Source organism: Mobula birostris, chromosome 9 (assembly GCF_030028105.1).
Source record: "Mobula birostris isolate sMobBir1 chromosome 9, sMobBir1.hap1, whole genome shotgun sequence".
In the NCBI taxonomy this organism is placed as follows: domain Eukaryota; kingdom Metazoa; phylum Chordata; class Chondrichthyes; order Myliobatiformes; family Myliobatidae; genus Mobula; species Mobula birostris.
Genome location: NC_092378.1, coordinates 67285095 through 67309922, shown reverse-complemented (window position 1 = coordinate 67309922; position 24828 = coordinate 67285095). Strand labels below are relative to the sequence as shown.

The following is a 24828-nucleotide window of genomic DNA, read 5'->3' as shown; positions in this document are numbered from 1 at the left end:
GCAGATCCCCACCACCTGGGCTATGCCACCTTCTTGTAGTTACCATTGGGCAGGAGGTACAGAAGCCTGAAGTCACACACCTACACCTATCAAATATTGAAAGGCCTAAATAGAGTGGGCGTCGAGAGGATGTTACCATTATTGGGAGAGTTTAGGACCAGAGGGCATAACTTCACAATACAAGGATATCCCTTCAGAATAGAAATAAGAAGGAATTTCTTTAGCCAGCCAGTGGTGAATCTGTGGAATTAACTGTATAGATGGCCATGGAAGCCAAGTCCCTGGGTATATTTAAAGTGGAGCTTGATAGGTTCTTGATTAGTAAACTTGTCAAAGGATATGGGGAGAAAACAGCAGAATGGGATTAAGGGGGATAATAAATCAGCCATGATGGAATGATGGAGCAGATTCAATGAGCTGAACAGCCTAATTCTACTCCTATGTCTTATGGTCACACTGTCAGGTTCAGGAATAGCTACGTCTCTTCAACATGTTGGTTCTTGCACCGTGATCATTAACAATGTAAAGGAATACGTGACCACTACGCACGGCAACGCACTTTGTTCTGTTTTGTTCTAATTGGGTTCTTCTTTACATAATTTTGTAGAATTCACATTTAATTTGCTTTTCTTGGGTCTCTGATGCTATGTGCCGGTGACGCAGTGATACCTGTGCATAAATGTATTTGTGCATGTGTCAGTAAACTCAACTCAACACAAACATTTAAGATGGCTGTTAAAATGCCATTTTCTCCCGAAATCTTGCGTGCAAAGCAGCTCAGAGCAATGAATAATAGTAGGCTGAAAAATTACCTGCCCTTTTGCGATCAGGTAGGCAACAATGGATGTATGGCCAAACTGAGCAGCCAGGTGGATACAGCTACAACCTTCGCCATCAATCAGTGAGGGTTCTGCTCCATATTTCATTAGATGCACAACCATGGACAAATGGCCCTGCCTGCAAGGAGCACAACAGAATATTTTATATTAAACATGAAGAAGCTTCATCAAGGAGTTGCCCATATACAATATTTATTTTTTTAATTTGTCACATGTACATCAAAACATCAAGTGAAATGTGTCATTTGCATCAAATTAAATCAGTGAGGATTATGTTGGGGCAAGTGTCATTATATTTTCAGAGCACAACTCAACAATAACCCTAACCAGTACGCCTTTGGAAGTGGGAACAAACCAGAACACCCAGAGGGAAGCCATGCAGTCACTGAATTGCAGTTCCACTCAAGAAGTAAAACATGGAAGATAATAAAAGGCTCTAAATAACTACACGGCTGTGGAAAGCAGATTACTTCTAGTCAAACTAACTCTGCGGTTCAGCAATACAAACTTCACAGATCTTAAACAGGCTTCTCAGATCATTAACTCATTGTGTGAAAGTACTTATTTTTATTCATTCAGGAGATGTAAGCTTCACAGGCTGAGCCAGCATTTAATTGTTCATCCCTAGTTACACTTGAAAGGATGGTGGTGAATTCCTTCTTGAACCACTGCAGTCTTTGAAGTGTGGGTAAACCCACAGCGCCGTTAGGGAGGGAGTTCCAGGACACTGACCCAGTGACAGTGAAGGAACAGTGATATATTTCCAAGTTCAGCTGGCGCATGACTTGACCAACCTGGCAGAAGTGATGAGTTTGGGTCCCACAATAGTGTAATGGTAAGCGCAACAATTTACAGACCCATGAATCATCAGTTGGGATGCAATTCCCACCAACATCTGTAAGGAACTTGCACATTCTCCCATGACTGCATTAGTTTCCTCTGGCTCAACTGGTTTCCTCCCACATTCCAAAGATGGGTTAGGTTTAATAAGTTGTGGGCATGCTATGTTGGTGCCAGAAGCAAGGCAACACATGTGGGCTGCCCCCCTAGCACATCTTCTGATTGTGTTGGTTGTTGACACAAAAGATACATTTCACTGTATTTTTTGATGTACATGTGACAAATAAAGCTAATCTTTAATCCATCTTGGTGAGTTGCTGCAGTGCATCATATAGCTGGAGCAAACTGCCACTAATGTGTATTGCTAGTGGAGTGAGTGAATGGTTGTGGGTGGAGTGTCTATCAAGTGGGCTGCTGTATCCTGCTTGGTATTAAGCTTCTCCAGTTATTTTATTTTTCTTTAGAAATAGAGTGCGGCATTATGCCTTTCTGGCTGAATGAGAACTTTGAACTCCTCTGGGTTTGATCATTTTTGTTCTTGTTCATCTGCACTCTCACAAAACATATGTAGCAGGCCTGTAGCAGGTAATGAAGGATTTTTCTCACCAGAGCTTTGGTACAGCAACCATATGTGATTTGCTTAAAAAGTCACGTTTCCAAATATCACAAACAAGAGAAAGTCTGCAGATGCTGGAAATCGGAGCAACACACACAAAATGCTGGAGGAGCCCAAAAAATTGACTGTACTTGTTTCCTTAGATACTGCCTGGCCCTGCTGAGTTCCTTCAGGATATTGTGAATATTTTTCCAAATATCACTCCACTTCTTCTCACTTGCAAATTCTCCAGCAACTTTTGCATCACAACAATACGCAAAGGCAACAGCAGTTTCTGTATTGTACACAAGTATTTCTCAAAGCTGCATGTTCCAGACCTCATGAGCTTTCGGTGTAGCAGTTTCTACTATTCCATTTAGCAATTTTGCTTTAAATGAACCAGCAGCTTTTTTGCGCTTCATCTTTGGAATTCGACATAGTGAATCAATAATTTCTTCAATTAAAACAGTATAAATAAGCCATTTCTAAAATCTGCAGACAAATCATCGCAAACTCCACGTTGTCAACACTGTCCGTTTCAGAATCCGGAAAAGGAAATGTGATTGTGTATGATCATTAAATATATTTAACATGCCAATGAGGTAGAGGGTGACAACCTTTAATGTGCAGTTTAAATTCCTTTGTGCACTAGTAGCAAAAGATATGTGTGCGCGCACACCTTAGAAAGAACATTGGCTTGGATATTATCTATGCCTTGCTGCTTTTGGATATGAACTGCTTCATTTGAGTGATCACAATTGATGCTGAACATTGTGAAATCGTCAGTGAACACCTCTACTTCTGGCCTTATGACTGAAGGACAATCAGTGATGAAGAAACTGAAGATGATTGGGCCTAGGACAGTACCCTGAGGAATTCTTTTTAAGATATCCTGAGACTGAGATGAAAACTTGAAAAGCAATTCACGTTACTAAAGATGCCAAGTTCTTCTAGAGGCAGTTGAAAATTGTTCCAGTTATCTTCTTATATTTCTTTTGAATTACTTTTGCTGCAATCTCCAGCTTGTAAATTTCCTCTTAACAATGGACTTTGAAATTACATCACTGACCTTCAGATCTCACAATCAATGACTGAATGTGGAGCAGTTAAGCGCAGCGACTTTAAGGTTATCACCATGGCCGGAAATGCAGCAAGAGAGCTGGGATTCAAGTCAAGTTGAAGTGCAGAGGGACAAGGCCTCCTCTACCCAGCATCTTGTTGGTGGATATGCAGTCACTGGAAAGTAAGATTGATGATCTCAAAACAAGGCTGTTGTATTGAAGACAGATCCCAATTGTTTGCTGCGCCGAGACTTGTCTATTAGTAGACACAACAGGTGCACCAGTCAGACCAGAAGGTTTTCCAATTTTCAAAATGGATTGAACCCCGAACTCTGGTAAGAAAAAGATGGAAGCATGTGCTTTTTGGTCTATTCTCTTTGGTGCTCTCACATGGGGATTACGTCAACCTCTTGTTCCTCTGAGTTCAAACACCTAACGATCAAATATAGATGATTCTATTTGTTCCGGAGTTCTCATCTGTGATCCTGATGGCATTTTATATATCACCAGTGGCCAACTATAAGTAAGCACTCGCAACACTGCATGATGTTGTCTGCAGGCAAGAAACAGCCCATCCCGACACATTTCAAATTATAGTCGGTGACCTCAACCAGGCTGGTCGTATTATCACCAGCATGTAACCTGTTGCACCAGAGGTTCCAACACAAAATTGCTACACTGTGATAAGGAATGCCTATTGTTCCTTTCCTAGACCGCATTTTGGCAAATCAAACCACTTGGCTGCACTCCTGCCACCTGCATACAGACAGAGCCTAAAAAGCAACTAAGAAGTGGTCATGGGAGGCAGAGGAATGGTTACAGGATTGCCTTGAGTCAGTGGACTGGGCAGTGTTCAAGTACTCATCTGAGCTCCTGAATGACTACACCAGGACGTAACAGATTTTATTTTTAAAAAATTGTAGATGTGTATGTCCCCACAAAATCATTCAGGATCTACCCCAATCAAAAACTCTGGATGAACCATGAAATCTGGAATTTGCTGAGGGCCAGATAAGAGGGATTCAAGTCTGGAGACCAAGAATACTACAAGAGGTGTAGGTATGTTCTCCAGAACTCCATCTCATGTGCGAGGTGAAGATTCCGGACTAGACTGGAATCAACTAGGGATACCTGAGAGCTGTGGCAGGGTTTGAATACCATAACTTCCTACAAAGTTAAATCTAGCAACATGGGGGACAGCACACCTTCACTTCCAGATGAAATCAATGCTCACTTAGACCACCGGAACAAAGAGGAACCCAATGTCTCCCGATGATGCTTTGGTCTCAGTATCTGAAGATGACGTGTGGGCCGCCTTCAGGAGGGGTGAATTTAAGGAAAGCATTGGTCCGGGCAGAGTACCTGGCCGAATACTAAAACCTGTGCTCACCAATTGGCTGGTGTGTTCAAGGATATCTTCAACCTGTCGCTTCAGCAGTGTGTGGTACCCACCTGCTTCAATCATAGAGCTGCCCAAGAGCATTGACCAGTGACACTTACATTCAAAGTGATAGATGGATAGATACTTTACTGATCCTAAGGGAAGTTAAAGTATCACAGTAAGATTACAAGTGCGCAGATATAAGTATTAGAAGAGAAGTAGAAAGAATAAAAAATAAGTTACCACAAACAGTTTCACAAGAAGGGTTCATCACGTCCTTGGCTATAGGTTGACTCATTATAGAGCCTAATGCCAAGGGTAAGAATGACCTCATATAGCACTCTTTGGAGCAGCACAGTTGTCTTAGTCTATTACTAAAAGTGCTCCACTGTTCAACCAAGGTAGCATGCGGAGGGTGAGAAACATTGTTCAGAATTTCCAAGATTTTTCCTAGGGTCCTTTGTTCTACCACAGCCTCCAGTGTGTCCAGTTTGACTCCTTAACAGAGCCAGCCTTCTTAATCAATTTACTGAGCCTGTTGGCATCACCTGTATTGATGCCATTGCCCTATAACACCACCACATAGCAGATTGTACTGACAACAACAGACTGGCAGAACAGGTGAAGGAGAGGCCTATATTACCTAAAGGAGCTCAGTCTCCTCAGGATGTAGAGGTGACTCTGACCTTTCTTGTACACAGCCTGTGTTGGTGCTTCACTCAAGTCTGTCATCCAGGTGTACTCCAGGTACTTGCAGGTCCTCACCACATCTATGTCTTCACCATCAATAGTAACAGGGAGTAGTGCAGGCTTAGTCCTCCATGAGTCCATCACTATCGCCTTGTTCTACTAATGCTGAGTTGCATATGATTCAGCTTGTACCTTTTGACAAAGTCCTCCACGAGGGCCCTGTATTCATCCTCCCCGCCTTCTTTTATAGATATAACTACTGCTGAGTCATCAAAGAATTTCTGCAGATGACATGATTCAGTGTTGTATGAAGTGTAATGAGAGGTTGGTGTTGAAACATATCAGCTCTTGTCAGAGTCGCAATTTGGTTCCCCTCTAATTTGCCTACCAGAGCAACAGGTCCTCAGCAAATGCCATCTCATTAGCTCTTCACATAACCCTGGAACATCTGTACAGAAAAGATGCATACATCAGGATGCTCTCCATTGATTACAGCTCAGTATTTAATACATCATCCCCTCAAAACTAGTGAACTCTGAGACCTGGGCCTCAATACCCCCTTATGCAATTGGATCCTGGATTTCCTTACTTGCAGACTCAGTCAGTTTTAATCGGCAAAAACAACTCTTCCACAATCTCCATCAGCACAGGTGCAGCACAGGGATGTGCACTTAGCCCCCTGTTCTACTCGCTTTACACCTATGACTGTGTGGCTAAGCACAGCTCCAACACCATATTCAAGTTTGCTGATGACACCATTGCTGTGGGCCATATCAAAGGTGATGATGAATCTGCATACAGGAGAGAAATTGAAAGTTGGCTAAGTGGTGTTATAACAAAAATCTCTCACACAATGTCAGCAAGATCAAGGAAATGATTATAGACTTCAGGACAGGGAAACCAGAAGTCCATGAGCCAGTACTCATCAGAGGATCAGAGGTGGAGAGGGTCAGTAATTTTAAATTCCTGGGTGTTGGTACCTCAGAGGATCTGTCCTGGACCCATCATAAAAATATAATTGCGAAGAAAGCATAACAGTGCCTGTACTTCCTTAGGAGTCTGCGAAAACTTCAGCATGACATGAAAAACCGTGACAAACTTCTCTATACGTGTTAGTGGAAAGTGTACTGACTGGCTGTATCACAGCCTGGTATGGAAACATTTGAGTGGAAAATCGTACAAAAGGCAGTGAATTCAGCCCAGTACACTATAGGTAAATGCCTCCCAATCATTGAGCACATCTACATGAAACACTGTCATATAAAAAAGCAGCATCCATCAACAGAGATCCTCACCACTCAGGTCATGCTGTTTTCTTGCTGCTGCCATCAGGTAGAAGGTACGAGTGCCTTGGGACTTGTACCACCAGGTTCAAGAACAGTAATTACCCCTCAACCATCAGGCTCTTGAGGATAACTACACTCATCTATTACGATGTTCCCACAACCAATGAACTCACTTTAAGGACTCTTTAGCTAGTTATTTCATGCTCTCATTATCTATTGCTATTTATTTATATTTGCATTTGCACAGTTTGTTGTCTTCTACGCTGTTGCTCTTCATTGATCCAGTTTACAGTTACTATTCTATAGATTTGCTGTGTATGTCCACAGGAAAAAGAATCTCAGAGTTGAATGTGGTGACGGGTATGTACCGTGATAATAAATTTTACTTTGAGCTATTACAACCAGACAACACCTTATCAAGGCCGCATACAGATTTGTATCAAGGGTTAGTAAACTGAGATCCATTTTATAACTTCCTATATCAGGCAAACGCTTATAAATCAACTGCTAAAAAAGGCCTCACTTGTTAAGTTGCCAAGAGCCTTTCCGGATCACAAAGAATTCCTCTATGGGGGTACAATTCCTTAAAGAATGGATTAAATCCAATAATAGAAAGGAATTATCCCAATCTAACCAGAATGATTAGAAAGTGAAACTCAAAGTCCAAGCAAATAGAACATGAAAGAAAGAAGTAGAAGGCTACTCTGATAGTTTTAGATGAAACAGCATGGGAGGATAATTTAGTGGATTAGGCTGGCTTAATAAAATGGCCTTATTTCAGTGTAATATATTGTATGCAAGTCTTCAAATGTTTCAAACTGATAAATAATTTGGTGAAATATTTACCATCATAAAAAAAATACGCATTTGAAAACTTGCACACAATATATCAGTTTCTAGCCAGGATCAAAACAAACAGACGGGTCAGGTATAGATTGTTTATGGCCGGATTCGGTTTTTAACTTTGGATACATGTATTACAGCGCCAGCCACCGGGGTTCAATTCCACCGTTCTGTAAGGAGTTTGTGTATTCTTCCCATGACCACGTGGGTTTCCTCTGGGTGCTCTGGTTTCCTCCCACATTTTAAAGATGTACGAGTTAGTAGGTTAGTTGGTCATGGGTGAACTAAGTTGTGCAGACTTCATTGGGCCTGAGAGTCTGTTACTGTGCTGTACCTCAAAATAAAATTAAAATATACATCTCAAATCAATCCAGGCTGTTTCCACGGTTTTGGTGCATGGGTTCCATAATATGGCTTATCACTACCAAAAGCCCAGGATTAGTTCTCTGAGGAAGTATGAGAGCACATGAACCCTTACCTTGTTGCCCAGTGGAGAGGGGTGGAATTCAGGTCTCCTCCCAGCTGATCCACAATTGCACCTTTAGAAATGTAATATCTGAAAAAGATGTAAATAATGATTGCATCAGCAGGACTGGGCTCCACTGGAGAAACACTCATCCAAACATCTTTGACTCAACTAATTCACAGGACGTTTCAAGCTGCAAGGCATTAAAAATAGGTTAAGTTGCTATGGAATCAGTTGATGCATTTTGTCCTTGATGCCATTCAGGATTTAATGTGTGTACATCTTTAACCACATATTATCCTGACAAACAAGACCAAGAAAAAAACTTTCACATGGATCTTAGAAGCAGAACAGTCACTGTAATCTTCAAAGATTAATAGAGGTTAGAGCCAGTGACCTGGGTTCAATTCCGCCACTGTCAGTATGTTCTCCCCATGAATGCATGGTTTTCCATCGGGTGCTCTGGTTTCCTCTCAATTCTAAAAATGCACAGGTTAATTGGGCACAATTGGGCTGGCAGACCCTGCTACCGTGCTGTATCTATAAATATTTTTTTTAAAAATTGCTCTCAAAGAGAAATATTAGAATATTTCACAACATACTCTTTTAAAGATTATGAGTAATGAAGCATTATACTACAGGAAATAAGAAGTCCAAGTGCACCATGGACACGTTAATAATTTATTTGTTGGGCGTATATAAAATTATGTGGGACACAGAAACTATGAGCATCTATAGATTTTTACCACTTGTTGGGGAACTAAATACTACAGGGCAGAAGGTTAAGGTGAAAAATGTGGAATTTATTACCACAGGCAGCTGTGAAGGCCAGGTCATCGGGTGTATTTAAGGCAGAGCTTGATAGGTTCTTGATTGGACAGGGCATCAAAAGTTACGGGGAGAAGGCCGGGGAGTAGGGCTAAGAAGAAGGGAAAAAAGGATCAGCCATGACTGATGGGCCAGATGGCCTAATTCTGCTCCTGTCTTATGGTCTTAATATGAAATATTCAAAAGGGACCCGAAGAGACCACATAGAAGGTGGTGGACGTATGGAATAGCTGCCAGAGAAAGTGGATAAGATAGGTACTACAATAACAACATTTCCAAGATATTTGGATAAGTACATGGATAGGAGGGTTTCTGAGTGATATGGGCCAAACACTGAACAATCGGGAATTGCTTGATAGGGACTGTCGTCAGCATGGACAAAATGGACCAAAGGGCATGTTTCCATGAGGTTACTCTGTGACTGAAATATATGTAAACTGGCTGGCATGTTCACTTCTGGGATGACGATCAAACACTGGGTGATAGTGAACAGGCTCAGTTACAGTGCAGGTTCACAATAGGCCAATGAACAAACAAGACTGCAGTCCAAGGAGTTTGGACGATCAATTTCCAGGTCCCAAAGAAAAAGGGATAGTCATTTTAACCACTGTGCTAATAATATGCCCAATCCTGGATACAAAATATCTGTTAAAAAAAAAAGTACAGTACAAAAAGACTGTGATAAAATTCTGATGAAAATAAATATTCTGGATAGACATAAAATCAGTCTATTACTAGATGGAAAACATTACACACTGAAAAATTAAAGGCAGGGAAGAAAAGCATTTTAAAATTAACAACCTTACTATAAAATAAACTGGAAGATCTAAAGACAACCTCTCCCTAAGAGTAACCTCACTGCTGTAGTTCATGGTGCCCTGTGGTTTGGTGCGTCAAAGACTGTATGAGATGAAGCATTCCTAACTTTGCTTATGCAAATAACCCAGACAAGGTAGAGAAATAGTGAGCCTGGCACTACTGACATGATTTGGGATTCAGAAGTCCAACCATAAGACAGAGGAACAGAATTAGGCCAGTTGGCTCATCCAGTCTGCTTCCCCATTTGATCATGGCAGAGTTATATTTCCTTTCAACCCTATTCTCCTGCCTTCTTCCCATAAATATTGACATCCTTACTAATTAAGAAGGTATCAGCCTAAGATCTGAATAGACCTCATGACTTCGTCTCTACATTTGTCTGTGGCAATGAATTGCATAGATTTATTTCCCTGTGGCTAAAGAAATTCCCCCTCATCGCTGTTCTAAAGGGATGTCTTTGCATTCTGAGGCTGTGCCCTCTTGTCCTAGACTCCCCCGCTATAGGAAACATTCTCTCCATGTCCACTTTACCTAGGCCTTTCAATGAGACAGCTTCTAATTCTTCTGAATTCTACTGAGTACAGGTCCAGAACCATCAAACTCTCCTCAGACACAAACCTTCAATTAGTCCACTTAAAGAGTTTCACTCTAAATGGATTAATCTCAAAGAAACATGACAGAACAGCTAATTCCAATTGCCTATTCAACTGCACTTAATTTCAGAGTGAGCCGAACACTTTAGAAAGACATGTTTAGCTATCTAACACCAGGAAATATACTCTGAAAAGCTTTGATCCTAAATGGATTAACACAAACTGAGGAAAGAAAAATAAGAGCTCAAAGCACAGTAGTGAGGAAGGAGAAATAAAAGGTGATTAGTAGAAGTTCTGGTGAACAAAAACACAATAGACAGTAGCAAGAAATGATTCCTACAATTCAATGTGCAGTCAGACAATGGGGGAAAATCAAGAAAGATGCAGACAGCCATAAATGAAAGGATGAACTCAGGATTTAAAGAATCTGAATAACTATTCATTGAGTATTCAAACGAAGATATGAGCAATCTATTTCCCCAAAACACAAATCCCTGGCAAAATTAAGGACTCCGACTTAACTCTGTCAGCAGCTTATGCCCTAGGAGGGGTGATGGGCATAGGTAAGTAAGTATCAAAGTCAAAGTAAATTTATTATCAGGGTATGTATATGTTACTATATACTATGCTGAGATTCATTTTCTTGCATTTATAGGAAAGTTAAGAAATAGAATAAAATTTATGAAAGACTATATATACTGTACAAAGACAAAGATTGACAAACAACCAATATGCAAAAGATGATAAATTGCGCAAACAAAAAGTAAATAATGCTGAGAATATGAGCAGTAAAGGGACGAGTTCTGGAGCCCTTGAAAGTGTTGGATTAGTTCACATTTGTATTAAGGATGGGGTATCAGGGTACTAGGAGGCACGTGATAAAATAAGCCAAAGTCAACATGGTTTCCTTTGGAGTACTTTGAGGGAGAAACAGGCAGGATAGACAAAAGAAAGGCAGTGATTGTTGTTTACTTAGATTTTAAGAAGGCCTTTAACAAGGTGCCACACATGAGGCTGCTAAGCAAAATAAGAGCTCATAGTATTACAAGAAAGATACTAGCAGGGACATAAGATTGGCTCAGTGTTAATCATGGGTTCAAAGTCCATTTAGAAATCGGATGTCGGGGGGGGGGGGGGAGTTGCTCCTGAATTGCTGAGTGTGTGCCTTCAGGCTTCTGCACCTCCTCCCCGACAGTAACAGTGTGAAGAGGACATGTCCTGGATGGTGGGGATCCTTAATGTTGGGCGCCGCCTTCCTCAAGGCACCGCTCCTTGAAGATGTCTTGGATACTACGGAGATTAGTACCCACAATGGAGCTCACTAATTTTACAAGTTTCTTCTTCCATCTTGCAAATTACTTCTGTCTTGTGCAGTAGCCCCCCCCCCACCCCGATGCAGCCAGTCAGAATGCTCTTCACGGTACATTTGTAGATGCTTTCAAGTGTTTTAGTTGACAAACCAAATCTCCTCAAATTCTACAAAAGAAATAGATCTGCTGTCTTGGCTTCTCTGTAGCTGCATCAATATGGTTAGGTCCTCAGAAATATTGACACCCAGGAACTTGAAATTGCTCACTCTCTCCATTTCTGAGCCCTCTATGAGGATTGGCTCGTGTTCCCTCGTCTTACCCTTTCTGAAGTCCACAATCAGCTCTTTGGTCTCACTGCCGTTGAATGCAAGGCTGGTGCTGCAACACCACTCCTGAATGCCCTCTCATTGCCATCTGAGACTCTGCCAACAATGGCTGTATCATCAGCAAATTTCTAGATGGCACTTGAGCTATCCCAAGTAACACAGTCATGGGTGTAGAGAGAGTAGAGCAGTGGGCTAAGCACATATTCCTGTGGTGCCTAATGTTGATTGGCAGTGAGGTGGAGATGTTATGTCCAATCTGCATAGGTTGTGGTCTTCCAGTTAGGAAGTCAGGGATCTAGTTGCAGAGGGATGTACAGAGGCCTAAGTTCTGTAGCATTTTGATCAGGACTGTAGGAATCTGGTGTTAAAAGCTGAGCTATAGTCAATTAACAGCATCCTGACATAGGTATTTGCATTGTCCAGGTGATCAGAGGCCGTGTGGAGAGCCATTGAAATCACGTTTACTGTAGACCAATTGTGGCGATAGGCAAATTGCAGTGGATCCAGGTCCTTCCTCAGACAGGTGTAGGTTCTAGCCATGGCCAACCTCACAATGTATTTCATCACCATAGATGTAAGTGCTACCAGATGATAGTCGTTAAGGCAGCTTAAGGAGGTACCAATGGGCACTGGTATGATTGTTGCCCTTTTGAAGCAGGTGGGAACTTCCAACCGTAGCAATGAGAGACTGAAAATGTCTTTGAATACCCCTGTCAGTTGGTTGGCACAGGTTTTCAGAGCCTCACCAGGTACTCCAAAAGGTCCTGCTGCTTTGCGATGTTTGATGACTTCATGGCCAAATTTGCATTCAATACAAAGATTGGTGGAGGGGCAGATAGTGTTGAGGAAGTGGGGGGTCTGCAGAAGGACTTGGACAGATTAGGAGAATGGGCAAGGGTATACAGTGCAAAAAAAAAAGAGCATGGTCATGCACTTCAGAAGAAAGAATAAATGCATAGACTATTTTCAAAATGAGGAACAAATTCAGAAGTCACAGCTGCCAAGGGACCTGGGAATTCTTGTGCAGGATTCCCTAAAGGCCATCTTGTAGGCTAAGCCAGTGGTTCGCACTCATTTCGAGAGAATTAAAATATTAAAACAAGGATGTAATACTGAACTTTATCAGATATTGGTCAGGCCACAGTTGGACTATTTTGAGCTGTTTCGGGTCCCTTTTCCAAGAAGGAATGTGCAGACATTGGAGAGGATCCAGAGTAGGTTTATGAGAATGATCCAGGGAATGAAAGGATTAACGTATGAGAAACATTTTATAAAGTGGATGTGGAAAAGATGTTTCAGTAGTAGTGGAGTCCAGGACTAAAAGGCACAGCCTCAGAATATAAGGATGTCCCTTTCAAACAGAGATGAGCAGGAATTTATTTAGCCAGAGGTGGTGAATATAAGGAAATCATTGCCACAGATGGGTGTGGAGGCCAAATCACTGGATGTACTTAAAGTAGAAGTTGATTGGAGAATAGGGTTGAGAGGGACTAATAAATCAGCCCCGATCAAATGGTGGAGCAAGATCAATGGGCCACACAGCCTAATTCTGCTTCTGTGCCTCGTGTCTTTATGATCTTTTGGAGAAAGACCAGTTGGAAGTATGAGCAGACTGTGACAGATGGAGTTTAATCCAGCAAGTGTGAGGTGATGCAGTTTAAGAAGTCAAATTGAAGTCAGAGGTGTTCAGTAAAATGTCCTTGGGAGCAAGAATGTACAAATGAATCTTGGGGTGCAAGTGCACAGCTCCCGAAAGTGGCACTGTAAATGGATAGGGTGGCAAAGGCAGCAAATGCTGCGCTTGCTTTCATTAGTCAAAGCATTAATTATAGAAGGTGTTAAGTATAAAACATTAGTTACGCCACATTTGAAGTACAGCTTTTGCTTATTTGAATTTTGTTAAATTTCAGTTTGTCTCAATCTCTTTAATTGTCCTTGAGTTGGAAGATGGTGATGAGCTGCCTTCTTGAACCGTTGCAGTCCCTGAGGTGTGGGTACCCACAGAGTTGTTAAGGAAGGAGTTCCTAAAATTAGGATTTTAACCATGATGATTAATTTTCCCTGATATTTACCTTTATTTGTCAAACGTACATCAAAACATGCAGTGAAATTCATTGTCGAGCCAACAACGATACAGTCTGAGAATGTGCAAGGATTCCTGCACCAACATAGCATGCTCACAACTCACTAACCCTAACCAGTAACATTTCTAGAACACCAAGATATTTTAGCTATCTTTAAATGTAGATAAATCCCCAGGCCCAACGAAATGTATCCCAGCCTGATATAAAAGTCAAAAAAAATGAATGAATGGGGCTCTGATATGGAATGAGCTGCCAGAGGAAGTGGTAGAGGTAGATACAATTACAACATTTAAAAGATTTTTGGACATTTCCACAGATGGGAAAGGTTTAGAGGGCTGTAAACCAAAAGCAGGCAAATGGGACTAGCTGAGGAAGACGCTTTGGACGTGTTAGGTCAATGGCTTGTTTCCATTTTGCATAATTATGATTTTAACTTCTGGCATGATTTGTCCATATTTTATGTCATGTTTTTGGATAATTTTTGATTCAGTTTTTTTTTCCAGGTATTATATAAAAAAGGACTTCGTGCTTAAAGAAAGGATCTAGTGCTTTCTCGGAGTATATGACGATTTTAACTAATGTTTCAAAGACCAACTCCACCATATTCATCAGGGACGATGCTTAGGCTTGCCTAGTCCAGTGGTATATATACTCGACTTTCGATGTCCTTCCCTCCTGATTGGCTCGTCTTCAATCAATCGGGTTTCTGCTGTCCTGCCTTGTTTAAAATCATATTCCAGTTCTCACTTACAGTGAGACCTTCATCTTTGTTGAAATTCTTATTCTCTATTCTTATTTCAATGGCTTGCTTCACCAGGCAGTCCCAAAAACCATTGGCACGGCACAGTAGTTTTGTACCGAAATCAATCCTGTGGTCACTGCATATGCAATGTTCTGCTGCCACCAATTGCTCCAATTAACTCATATAGATACATTTCCTATGCTCCTTGATGCTGGTTTCAACCATGCGTCCCATCTGGCCAATATTACGTATTATATTAGAGATATTATATAATCTGTGAATCTGAGATTGCAATTTATAATGCAGCAGAAATGGATGGAGAGCAGGTTTCACTTATACACACCAGATTCAGTCACAGTGAACCATGATCTCAGATGAGACATTCAAAGTTCAAAGTAAATTTACTATCAAAGTATGCAAATGTCATCACCAATGACCTTGAGGTTTGTTTTCTTGCAGCGATTTAAAGGAAAATATAGAAATGCAACAGAATTTATGAAAAACAAAGGTTGACAAACAATGAATGTTCAAAAGAAGACAAATTGTGCAAGCAATTAAAAAAAAGTGAATAAGTAATTCTCAGTTGTAGAGTCTTTGAAAGTGGGTCTATAGGTTCCATGTAAACCAAACCATGATCAAGCCTAGATTTGCTAATGGACACATTGTTGTTTAACAACTATTTAATGCATTTTTAACAATTTTGTCATGGCAATTTTGTGTAAAATCTATGACCTTAAAGACGTACCTGCTCAGATCAATTCTATTATTGATAGCAGCCCAGTGAAGAAGCGTCACATTTTCTTTATCAGGTTGCCGTACGTCATAACCTGCCTCCACAAGCTCTCGACAGCGGTCAAATATTCCATACCTAGGAAGGAAGGAAAATAACATTGCTCTGCAAGTCTACTCATTGTGTTTTTCATAAGCTTTCTGTAAATCCTGAAGCATAATTAATTTCCATCTTACTTCTCTGCACCTTTGCACAAATTACTGTGAAGATTACATATTTTCAACTGTACAGTTTAAAATCTGAGTCAGTTAGACCATGAAGTTTTTGAGCTTGATCACTCAAAAATATTGAGGTGATCCTCTTGGTGGGTGAGGTGTAGGTTATAATTGGCATCTTAATACTTGGGTTAGTGTTCAGAGCAGAAAAAGGCTAAAGGATGGTTAAAAGTGGGATATTGTCATTATTGAGAGCATCTACACATCACTGTCTGGTTTGGTGCAGGATCCTTACACAATATAAGAACTCTACAGCGAGCTGTCAGGTCAGCAGAAAAGGTCATTGGCTGCAGTCTACCATCACTGCAGGACTTGTATGTGTCCAGGACAAAGAAGTGGGCAGGAAAAATAACTGCAGACACTACCTACCCAGCAAACTGCCTTTTGCAAAAGCTTCCGTCTGGAAAGCACTATAGGGCTATTAAAACAAAAGCTTCATGCCGTCTAAAAGTTTCTTTCCCTGGGCAGTAAATCTGAACCATTTTAGTTAGCGCCCCCCCCCCCCCCCCCAATTCTCCTCTACCTATTACCTCTGTACTGCACTGTAAACATTTTAAACCATTTGTTACAATGCTAATTACATTGCTGGTATCTATGTATTATGCACAATTTATTCTGTATTCACCAATAACCTTTTTTAAAAATCTTTTTTCTTTATAATTGTTGAATGTTGTATTTTGTTTCATGTCGCACCATACACTAGAGCATTTTCTAGTACTGGTAAATCTATACGGTCAATAAAGGTGATCCTTGATCAGGGATTCCTGCCTCCAATTTGTTATCCATTGCCAGATGCTATAAACTGCATACAGGGGGTCAGGGCTTGCCTTTGCTCTAATATTCCAAGCCTACTCCTACTCATTCCACCAACACTCACAGCTTAAGCTCACAAGCACTTTTGCTAAGTATTATAAGGTTATGCAACCCATAACACTGCTCTCAAGAATCATTCCACATAGAATGAGAAACAGATTTTTTTTCATAAAAGAACATTATTAATCTCATTACATGTACACATGGCCATATAGAAAACAGCATAGGAATAGCAAAGAAACACACCACTCCTCCTAGATGAAGTACTCCATGTCAGGAATTATGTTTTTATCCCTGCAACTCTCACCTTCTTCAGTTCTCAATGTAAAATGATCCTTCACACATTTCTCCAACAGGCAATTAACCAACTTCACTTAAATGTTCTGGACATTATTAGCTTCAGTGACTAGTCAGGCAGCATGGGAGGCTATGATCTTATAGAGATGTAAAAAATCACGAGGGGCATAGACAGGGTGAATGCACACAGTCTTTTCCCAAGGTTCGGGGTATTGTGAACCCAAGGGCATAGGTTTAAGTTGAGAGGGTAAAGATCTAATAGGAACTTAAGGGTGACTTTATTTTATACAGAAGGTGTGATATACATATGGAATTTGCTACTAGTTACATGAAAAAAAGACATTTGGACAGTCAAAAGGAAAGGAAAGGTTTAAAGGGATATGAGCCAAGCACAGGAAAATAGGATTAGCTTCGATGAGCATCCTCATTGGCATGGACCAGTTGGGCCGAAGGGTCTGTTTCCACGGTCTAGGACTACGTCGTGTGAATCTTCTCCGAGGATTGCCACCCTCTTGTGGTGGAGAAAACTGCGAGTTTCTGAGATTCCGAGAGTGATGCCATCTGAAGCTTAGCTCCTGGTAGGGTCACCCATGGCGGTAAGGTCAAGATAAAGAGCGATCCAACCAAGACCTCAACTGTGGGGCTGGCATAAGATGACGACACATCACAATAGCAGTGAAGGCAGAGGAAAAATGCAGTAGTGAAGGGTCCTAGTCATCCTGCATTCATGCCACTAGACCCTGACCCTGAATCTTCAAGGACTGTGCGTTGGTTGCCTCTCCATTAGCCTCCCCATGTTAAACAAAGTTACATACAAGCATTCCCCATTCAGGGAATCCACCCGAACATCCTGGATTATAGTGGATCTGGTTTGCCCCCACAGCCATCTGAAAACCCACCCACCTCGTAGGAGATCATCATACTCGACACGAGTAATCGCACTACTTGATTCTATGACTACCTTTGATATTAAGGACCACATTTGAACTACTCTCTGGATTAGTAGTCATTGGTCTTTCTTCTGCACTCCTTCCTACATGGAAACATTTGCCTAGGAAATCATTCCTGGTAGGCACTTATGACTATTCCAGAGGTGGAGTCCAATGGACCGAAACAGTGCATAGTGCGTTCAGCTGCACCCAACAGGAATTACTTTCGCAGCAAGTTCCTAAGCTTAATTATTCTTTTCTCCACTGGAAGCAAACAGTTTCATACAGTACATATAGGGTAGTGATAATGATATGATGTAAAAGAGAATAATGGACCACAGACATAGAAGCAGAATTAGGCCATTCGGCCCATCAAGTCTCCTCCATCTTATCATGGCTGATTTATTATCCCTCTCAACCCCATTCTCGGGCTTTCTCCCCATAATTTTTGATACCGTGACTAATCAAGAACGTATTAGGACATAAGGCATAGGAGCAGAATTAGGTGCAAGGGATCTTGCTTCCACTGAAGAACAAAAACTGAGAAAGCATATAACTTTCATTTCTACATGAACTACTGGGATTCTGACTCAGCAGCTTCTTGAGCAGAGGATGATGGATCCTTTGAAAAGACCAAGACAAACTGACTTAGCAAAATATAAACAACAGGAATTCTGCAGATGCTGGAAATTCAAGCAACACACATCAAAGTTGCTGGTGAACGCAGCAGGCCAGACAGCATCTCTAGGAAGAGGTGCAGTCGACGTTTCAGGCCAAGACCCTTCGTCAGGACTAACTGAAGGAAGAGTGAGTAAGGGATTTGAAAGTTGGAGGGGGAGGGGGAGATCCAAAATGATAGGAGAAGACAGGAGGGGGAGGGATGGAGCCAAGAGCTGGACAGGTGATTGGCAAAAGGGGATCATGGGACAGGAGGTCTGGGAAGAAAGACAGGGGGGGGGGGACCCAGAGGATGGGCAAGAGGTATATTCAGAGGGACAGAGGGAGAAAAAGGAGAGTGAGAGAAAGAATGTGTGCATAAAAATAAGTAACAGATGGGGTACGAGGGGGAGGTGGGGCCTAGCGGAAGTTAGAGAAGTCGATGTTCATGCCATCAGGTTGGAGGCTACCCAGACGGAATATAAGGTGTTGTTCCTCCAACCTGAGGGGGGCTTCATCTTTACAGTAGAGGAGGCTGTGGATAGACATGTCAGAATGGGAATGGGATGTGGAATTAAAATGTGTGGCCACTGGGAGATCCTGCTTTCTCTGGCGGACAGAGTGTAGATGTTCAGCAAAGCGGTCTCCCAGTCTGCGTCGGGTCTCGCCAATATATAAAAGGCCACATCAGGAGCACCGGACGCAGTATATCACCCTAGTCGACTCACAGGTGAAGTGTTGCCTCACCTGGAAGGACTATTTGGGGCCCTGAATGGTGGTAAGGGAGGAAGTGTAAGGGCATGTGTAGCACTTGTTCCGCTTACACGGATAAGTGCCAGGAGGGAGATCAGTGGGGAGGGATGGGGGGGGACGAATGGACAAGAGAGTTGTGTAGGGAGCGATCCCTGCGGAATGCAGAGAGAGGGGGGGAGGGAAAGATATGCTTAGTGGTGGGATCCTGTTGGAGGTGGCGGAAGTTACGGAGAATAATATGTTGGACCCGGAGGCTGGTGGGGTGGTAGGTGAGGACCAGGGGAACCCTATTCCTAGTGGGGTGCTGGGAGGATGGAGTGAGAGCAGATGTACGTGAAATGGGGGAGATGCGTTTAAGAGCAGAGTTGATAGTGGAGGAAGGGAAGCCCCTTTCTTTAAAAAATGAAGACATCTCCCTCGTCCTAGAATGGAAAGCCTCATCCTGAGAGCAGATGCGGCGGAGACAGAGGAATTGCGAGAAGGGGATGGCGTTTTTGCAAGAGACAGGGTGAGAAGAGGAATAGTCAGATAGCTGTGAGAGTCAGTAGGCTTATAGTAGACATCAGTGGATAAGCTGTCTCCAGAGACAGAGACAGAAAGATCTAGAAAGGGGAGGGAAGTGTCGGAAATGGACCAGGTAAACTTGAGGGCAGGGTGAAAGTTGGAGGCAAAGTTAATAAAGTCAACAAATTCTGCATGCGTGCAGGAAGCAGCGCCAATGCAGTCGTCGATGTAGCAAAGGAAAAGTGGGGGACAGATACCAGAATAGGCACGGAGCATAGATTGTTCCACAAACCCAACAAAAAGGCAGGCATAGCTAGGACCCATACGGGTGCCCATAGCTACACCTTTAGTTTGGAGGAAGTGGGAGGAGCCAAAGGAGAAATTATTAAGAGTAAGGACTAATTCCGCTAGACGGAGCAGAGTGGTGGTAGAGGGGAACTGATTAGGTCTGGAATCCAAAAAGAAGCGTAGAGCTTTGAGACCTTCCTGATGGGGGATGGAAGTATATAAGGACTGGACATCCATGGTGAAAATAAAGCGGTGAGGGCCAGGGAACTTAAAATCATCGAAAAGTTTAAGAGCGTGAGAAGTGTCACGAACATAGGTTGGAAGGGATTGAACAAGGGGTGATAAAACAGTGTCGAGGTATGCAGAAGTGAGTTCGGTGGGGCAGGAACAAACTGAGACAATAGGTCGGCCAGGACAGGCAGGTTTGTGGATCTTGGGTAGGAGGTAGAAACGGGAAGTGCGGGGTGTGGGAACTATAAGGTTGGTAGCAGTGGATGGGAGATCCCCTGAGTGGATACAGTCAGTGATGGTGTGGGAGACAATGGCCTGGTGCTCCTTAGTGGGGTCACGATCGAGGGGTAAATAAGAGGAGGTATCCGCGAGCTGTCGCTGTGCCTCGGCAAGGTAGAGGTCAGTACACCAGACTACAACAGCATCCCCCTTATCGGCGGGTTTAATAATAAGGTTAGGATTAGTGCGGAGGGAGTGGAGAGCAGAGCGTTCGGAAGAAGTGAGGTTGGAATGGGGACAAGGTGCGGTGAAGTCGAGACGGTTGATGTCCCGTCGGCAATTAGCGATAAGGAGATCCAGAGCAGGCAGAAAACCAGAGTGGGGTGTCCATGAAGAAGAGGAGGGTTGAAGACGGGAGAAGGGGTCATCGGTGGGGGTGGAAGAGTCCTTGCCGAAGAAGTAGGCTCGGAGACGGAGACGGCGGAAGAAAAGTTCCGCATCGTGGCGAACACGGAATTCGCTGAGGTGTGGGCGAAGGGGGACAAACGTGAGGCCCTTACTGAGAACAGAGCGTTCTGCCTCCGACAGTTGAAGGTCGGAGGGGATGGTAAAGACCCGGCACGGATGAGAGCTGGGATCAGAGGGGGGAGGGGGGAGGCTGGGGGTGTCAATGGAGAGGGGAGGGTTGGGGTGAGAGGAAGATGGAGCCTCCGAGGGCCCAGGAGTTGATGGTGGGATCTGAGGAAGACGGGGCTGCAGAGTGGTGGTGGGGGAAGGGGAGACGGGAGTCACAACAGCAGCACATAAAGATCCGGCCTGGAGTTCAAGGCTGGAATCTTGAGAGCTGGGATCAGAGGGGGGAGGGGGGAGGCTGGGGGTGTCAGTGGAGAGGGGAGGGTTGGGGTGAGAGGAAGATGGAGCCTCTGAGTACCCAGGAGCTGACAATGGGATCTGAAGGAGACGGGGTTGCAGAGTATTGGTGGGGGAAGGGGAGATGGGAGTCACAACAGCAGCACATAAAGACCCGGCCTGGAGTTCAAGGCTGGCGTCGCAGTTGGTGGTTGCGCAATCGCTGTGAAGGTGTCCATGGTCGTTAGCAAAATATACATTCGTTTTTGCAAAGACAGAGTTCACAGGATGCAATAGAAACAAAATAGCTGCTACAAATGTACAATCAAAATTAACTAATCAAAAATAGATCGACTGGAAATGTCACTATTCCTCCTCCTTCACAGATGCTGCTTGACCCGCTGTGTGTTTTTTAAAGCTATTTAACAAAGGTCAAGTCAGAACTTCGTTGAATCACTAACATTCTATATGGCACACGGGTGACATGTGGGAGGGAAGGATCAGATTGATCAAAAAGTAGGATAAAAGGTTGAATGACATCGTGGGCCAAAGAACCTGTTCTGTGCTGTAATGTCCTATCTAATAATTCTCCACTTGATTAAGTAAACAACTGCAACCAACTTGCAAATCTGAGTTTATAATTTCTCATGTCTGAGGTATTAAAGCCAAAGAAAATCAGCTGTTGTTCAGTTTTACAAGTAACCAGACTGCAGAAACTGCATTAAAGTTGAGAAGCCTAAGAAACCTTGCATGATCAGTCTCGGAGATGGTGATACAGCAACTTCCACTGATAAAAAGCTGAAGTCTTTTTTCCAACTGAGACCAGTCAAATGGAACAAAATCCCTTCCCTAAAAGGAGACATACTTCTTCACATGCTGGCAGAACTGAGCATAGGCCATTGTAAATGCCAGATCTATAAAAGGCATTTTTACATGACTTTGCAGTAAAAGGTAGGAGTGAACATTTAGTGCTTCCTTTACTGGATGAGCAAACCACTTTGTGAGATAAGCAGCCAAGAGCAAGATCAAAATCTAGTTCAAGTTGCAGTTAGACCATTAAAAATTCAAAAGTTCAAAATTCAAAGAAAAATTTATTATCAGAGTACATACATGTCACCACATACAACCCTGAGATTCTTTTTCCTGCGGGTATACTCTACAAATCTATTGAATAATGACTGTAAACAGGATCAATGAAAGAGCAAGAGCAATGAAGACAACTGTGCAAATACAAAATAAATAAATAGCAATAAATAACAAGAGCATGAAATAACAACATAAGGAGTTCTTAAGGTGAGATCACTGGTTGTGGCAACATCTCAATAGATAAAGGGGATGACATCTCAACATCAGTAAGACCAAGGAATTGATGGTGATCTTTAAGAAGGGAAAATTGGGAGAACATACACCAGTCTTAATCGAGGGATCAGCAATGGAAAAAGTGAGCAGTTTCAAGTTCTGGGTGTCAACATCTCAGAAGATCTATCCTGGACTCAACATATTGATGCAATTACAAAGACACAACAGTGGCTATACTTCATTAGAAGTTGTTAAGATTTGGTATGTCACCAAAGACTCCAGCAAATTTTTACAGATGTGAGAGCATCCTAACTGGTTGCTTCACTGTCTGATATGGAAGCAACAAAGCAGAGGATCAGAAAAGGCTGCAGAAAGTTGTGAACTCAGCCAGCTCTATCACAAGCATTCTAGCCTCCCCAGCATCGAGGACATTTTCAAAAAGAGATGCCTTAAGAAGGTGGCATCCATTACTAAGCATCCTCACCATCCAGCATATGCCCACTTCTCAATTACTAACGTCAAGGAGATGGTAGAGGAGTCTGAAGACACACACTCAATGTTTTAGGAACAGCTTCTTTCCCTCTGCCATCAGATTTTAAAAACAGACAATGAACCCAAGAACACTACCTCACTACTTTTGCACTACTTTTTTTGTAATTTTTAGTGTAACTTATATCTGTGGTAATTTAAAAAATATATTTTGTACCGTATGACTGCCACAAAACAAGTTACATGATATATATATCAGTGATAATAAATCTGATTCTGATATAAATTGTTGTTGATTGCCTTGAATATTTTTGCTCTTATTCAGGGATCAGACGCAATTTTCCAATCATCCTTCAGCTTTCTGGGTTTTAACCTGACTTCAATCAACTAGAATTTTTTAAGAACAAATTTGTTGCAGTGGTACATCTAATTACACTCTTTGGCCACTTTATTTAGGCCCACTTGCTCATTAATGTAAAAATCTAAGCAGCCAATCACGTGGCAGCAACTCAATGCACAAAAGCATGCAGACAAGGACAAGAGGTTCAGTTGTTGTTCAGGCCAAACATCAGAATGGGGAAGAAATGTGATCTAAGTGATTTTGACTGTGGAATGATTGTTGATGCCAAACAGGGTGATTTGAGTGTTTCAGAAACTGCTGACCTCCTGGGATTTTCACACACGCAGTCTCTAGAGTTTAAAGAGAATGGTGTGAAAGACAAAAGACATCCAGTGAGCAGCAGTTCTGTGGGCAAAAACACCTTATTAATGAGAGAGGTCAGAAGAGAATGGCCAGACTGATTCAAGCTGACGGGAAGGTAACAGTAACCCAAATAACCACTTGTCACATCAGTGGTGTGCAGAAGACCATTTCTGAGCAGAAAGCACTTTGATCCTTGAAGTGGATAGGGTACAGCAGCAGAAGACCACAAGCATGCACTGGATGGCCACTTCATTAGGTATAGGCGATATCTAACAATGTATATTACAAAGTGTATATTACAATAATACCAAACATCTTTCAGTCTATTTAACTTCATGATCAAGGAAAACACTCCTCAGCATCTATAGAATCTCTTGTGTTTACAAAAAACTCCTTTGTCAGTCACATTTCCATGGTTCTCCTGGATTCTGGCTATAGCTTGCTGGCAAAGAGTTTGTGCATTGCAGAAACAAACGTAAATTAAAAATAAGAACACACTTGAACATTATAACATGGAGAGGTGCAATTTAAAACTAAAAACTGAAATAAAATGGCAAATAAAGCAGCTTTCCATTCTGATTGGCAAAGTGCTTGAGCTCCAGTGGTATCTTAAAAATACCCAGCTGGTTTGTGGGCAATAACTACACAAAGCACTAGTTATAAGTGGCAATACAAAAGACTGTAGATGCTGGAATTTGGAGCATCACACAATGGAATGAGGAACTCAGCAGATCAGGTAGCATCCATGGAGGGAAATGGACCATCGATGTTTCACATGTTGCCCACTGGTTATAAATGCTTATCATACAGAGTTTCAGAACAAAAGCATAAGACGGGCATTTGCAGGGCAACATTTACATGATTCATACCAAATTTTACAACTCACGTAACTCCTTCAATTTGGCAAACAAAGCTAGAATATGAAACAATACACTTGGAGATTTTACCTTCGAATGTTTAAATTATAACACAAATGCCTTTTGTCAGATGTTGGAGAGCACTACAGCACAGAAATAGGCTCTTTGGCCTATCTAGTCCATGCTGAACTGTTATTCTTCCAAGTTCCATTGACATGCACCTGGACCATAG

At 42.2% G+C, this 24828-nt stretch overlaps 1 protein-coding gene across 6 annotated transcripts in view; it reads right to left on the bottom strand.

Annotated features, from left to right (window-relative positions):
- zdhhc17 (zinc finger DHHC-type palmitoyltransferase 17) overlaps positions 1-24828 on the bottom strand; it is a 135722-nt gene that overhangs the window by 50595 nt on the left and 60299 nt on the right. For all 6 annotated transcript variants that reach the window (XM_072268215.1, XM_072268216.1, XM_072268218.1 and 3 more), the window contains exons 3-5: positions 15449-15571; positions 8014-8091; positions 813-957 (exon numbers count right to left, since the gene is read on the bottom strand). In XM_072268215.1, the coding sequence (XP_072124316.1) occupies positions 813-957; positions 8014-8091; positions 15449-15571 (346 nt within the window). The remainder of the gene's footprint in view (positions 1-812; positions 958-8013; positions 8092-15448; positions 15572-24828) is intronic.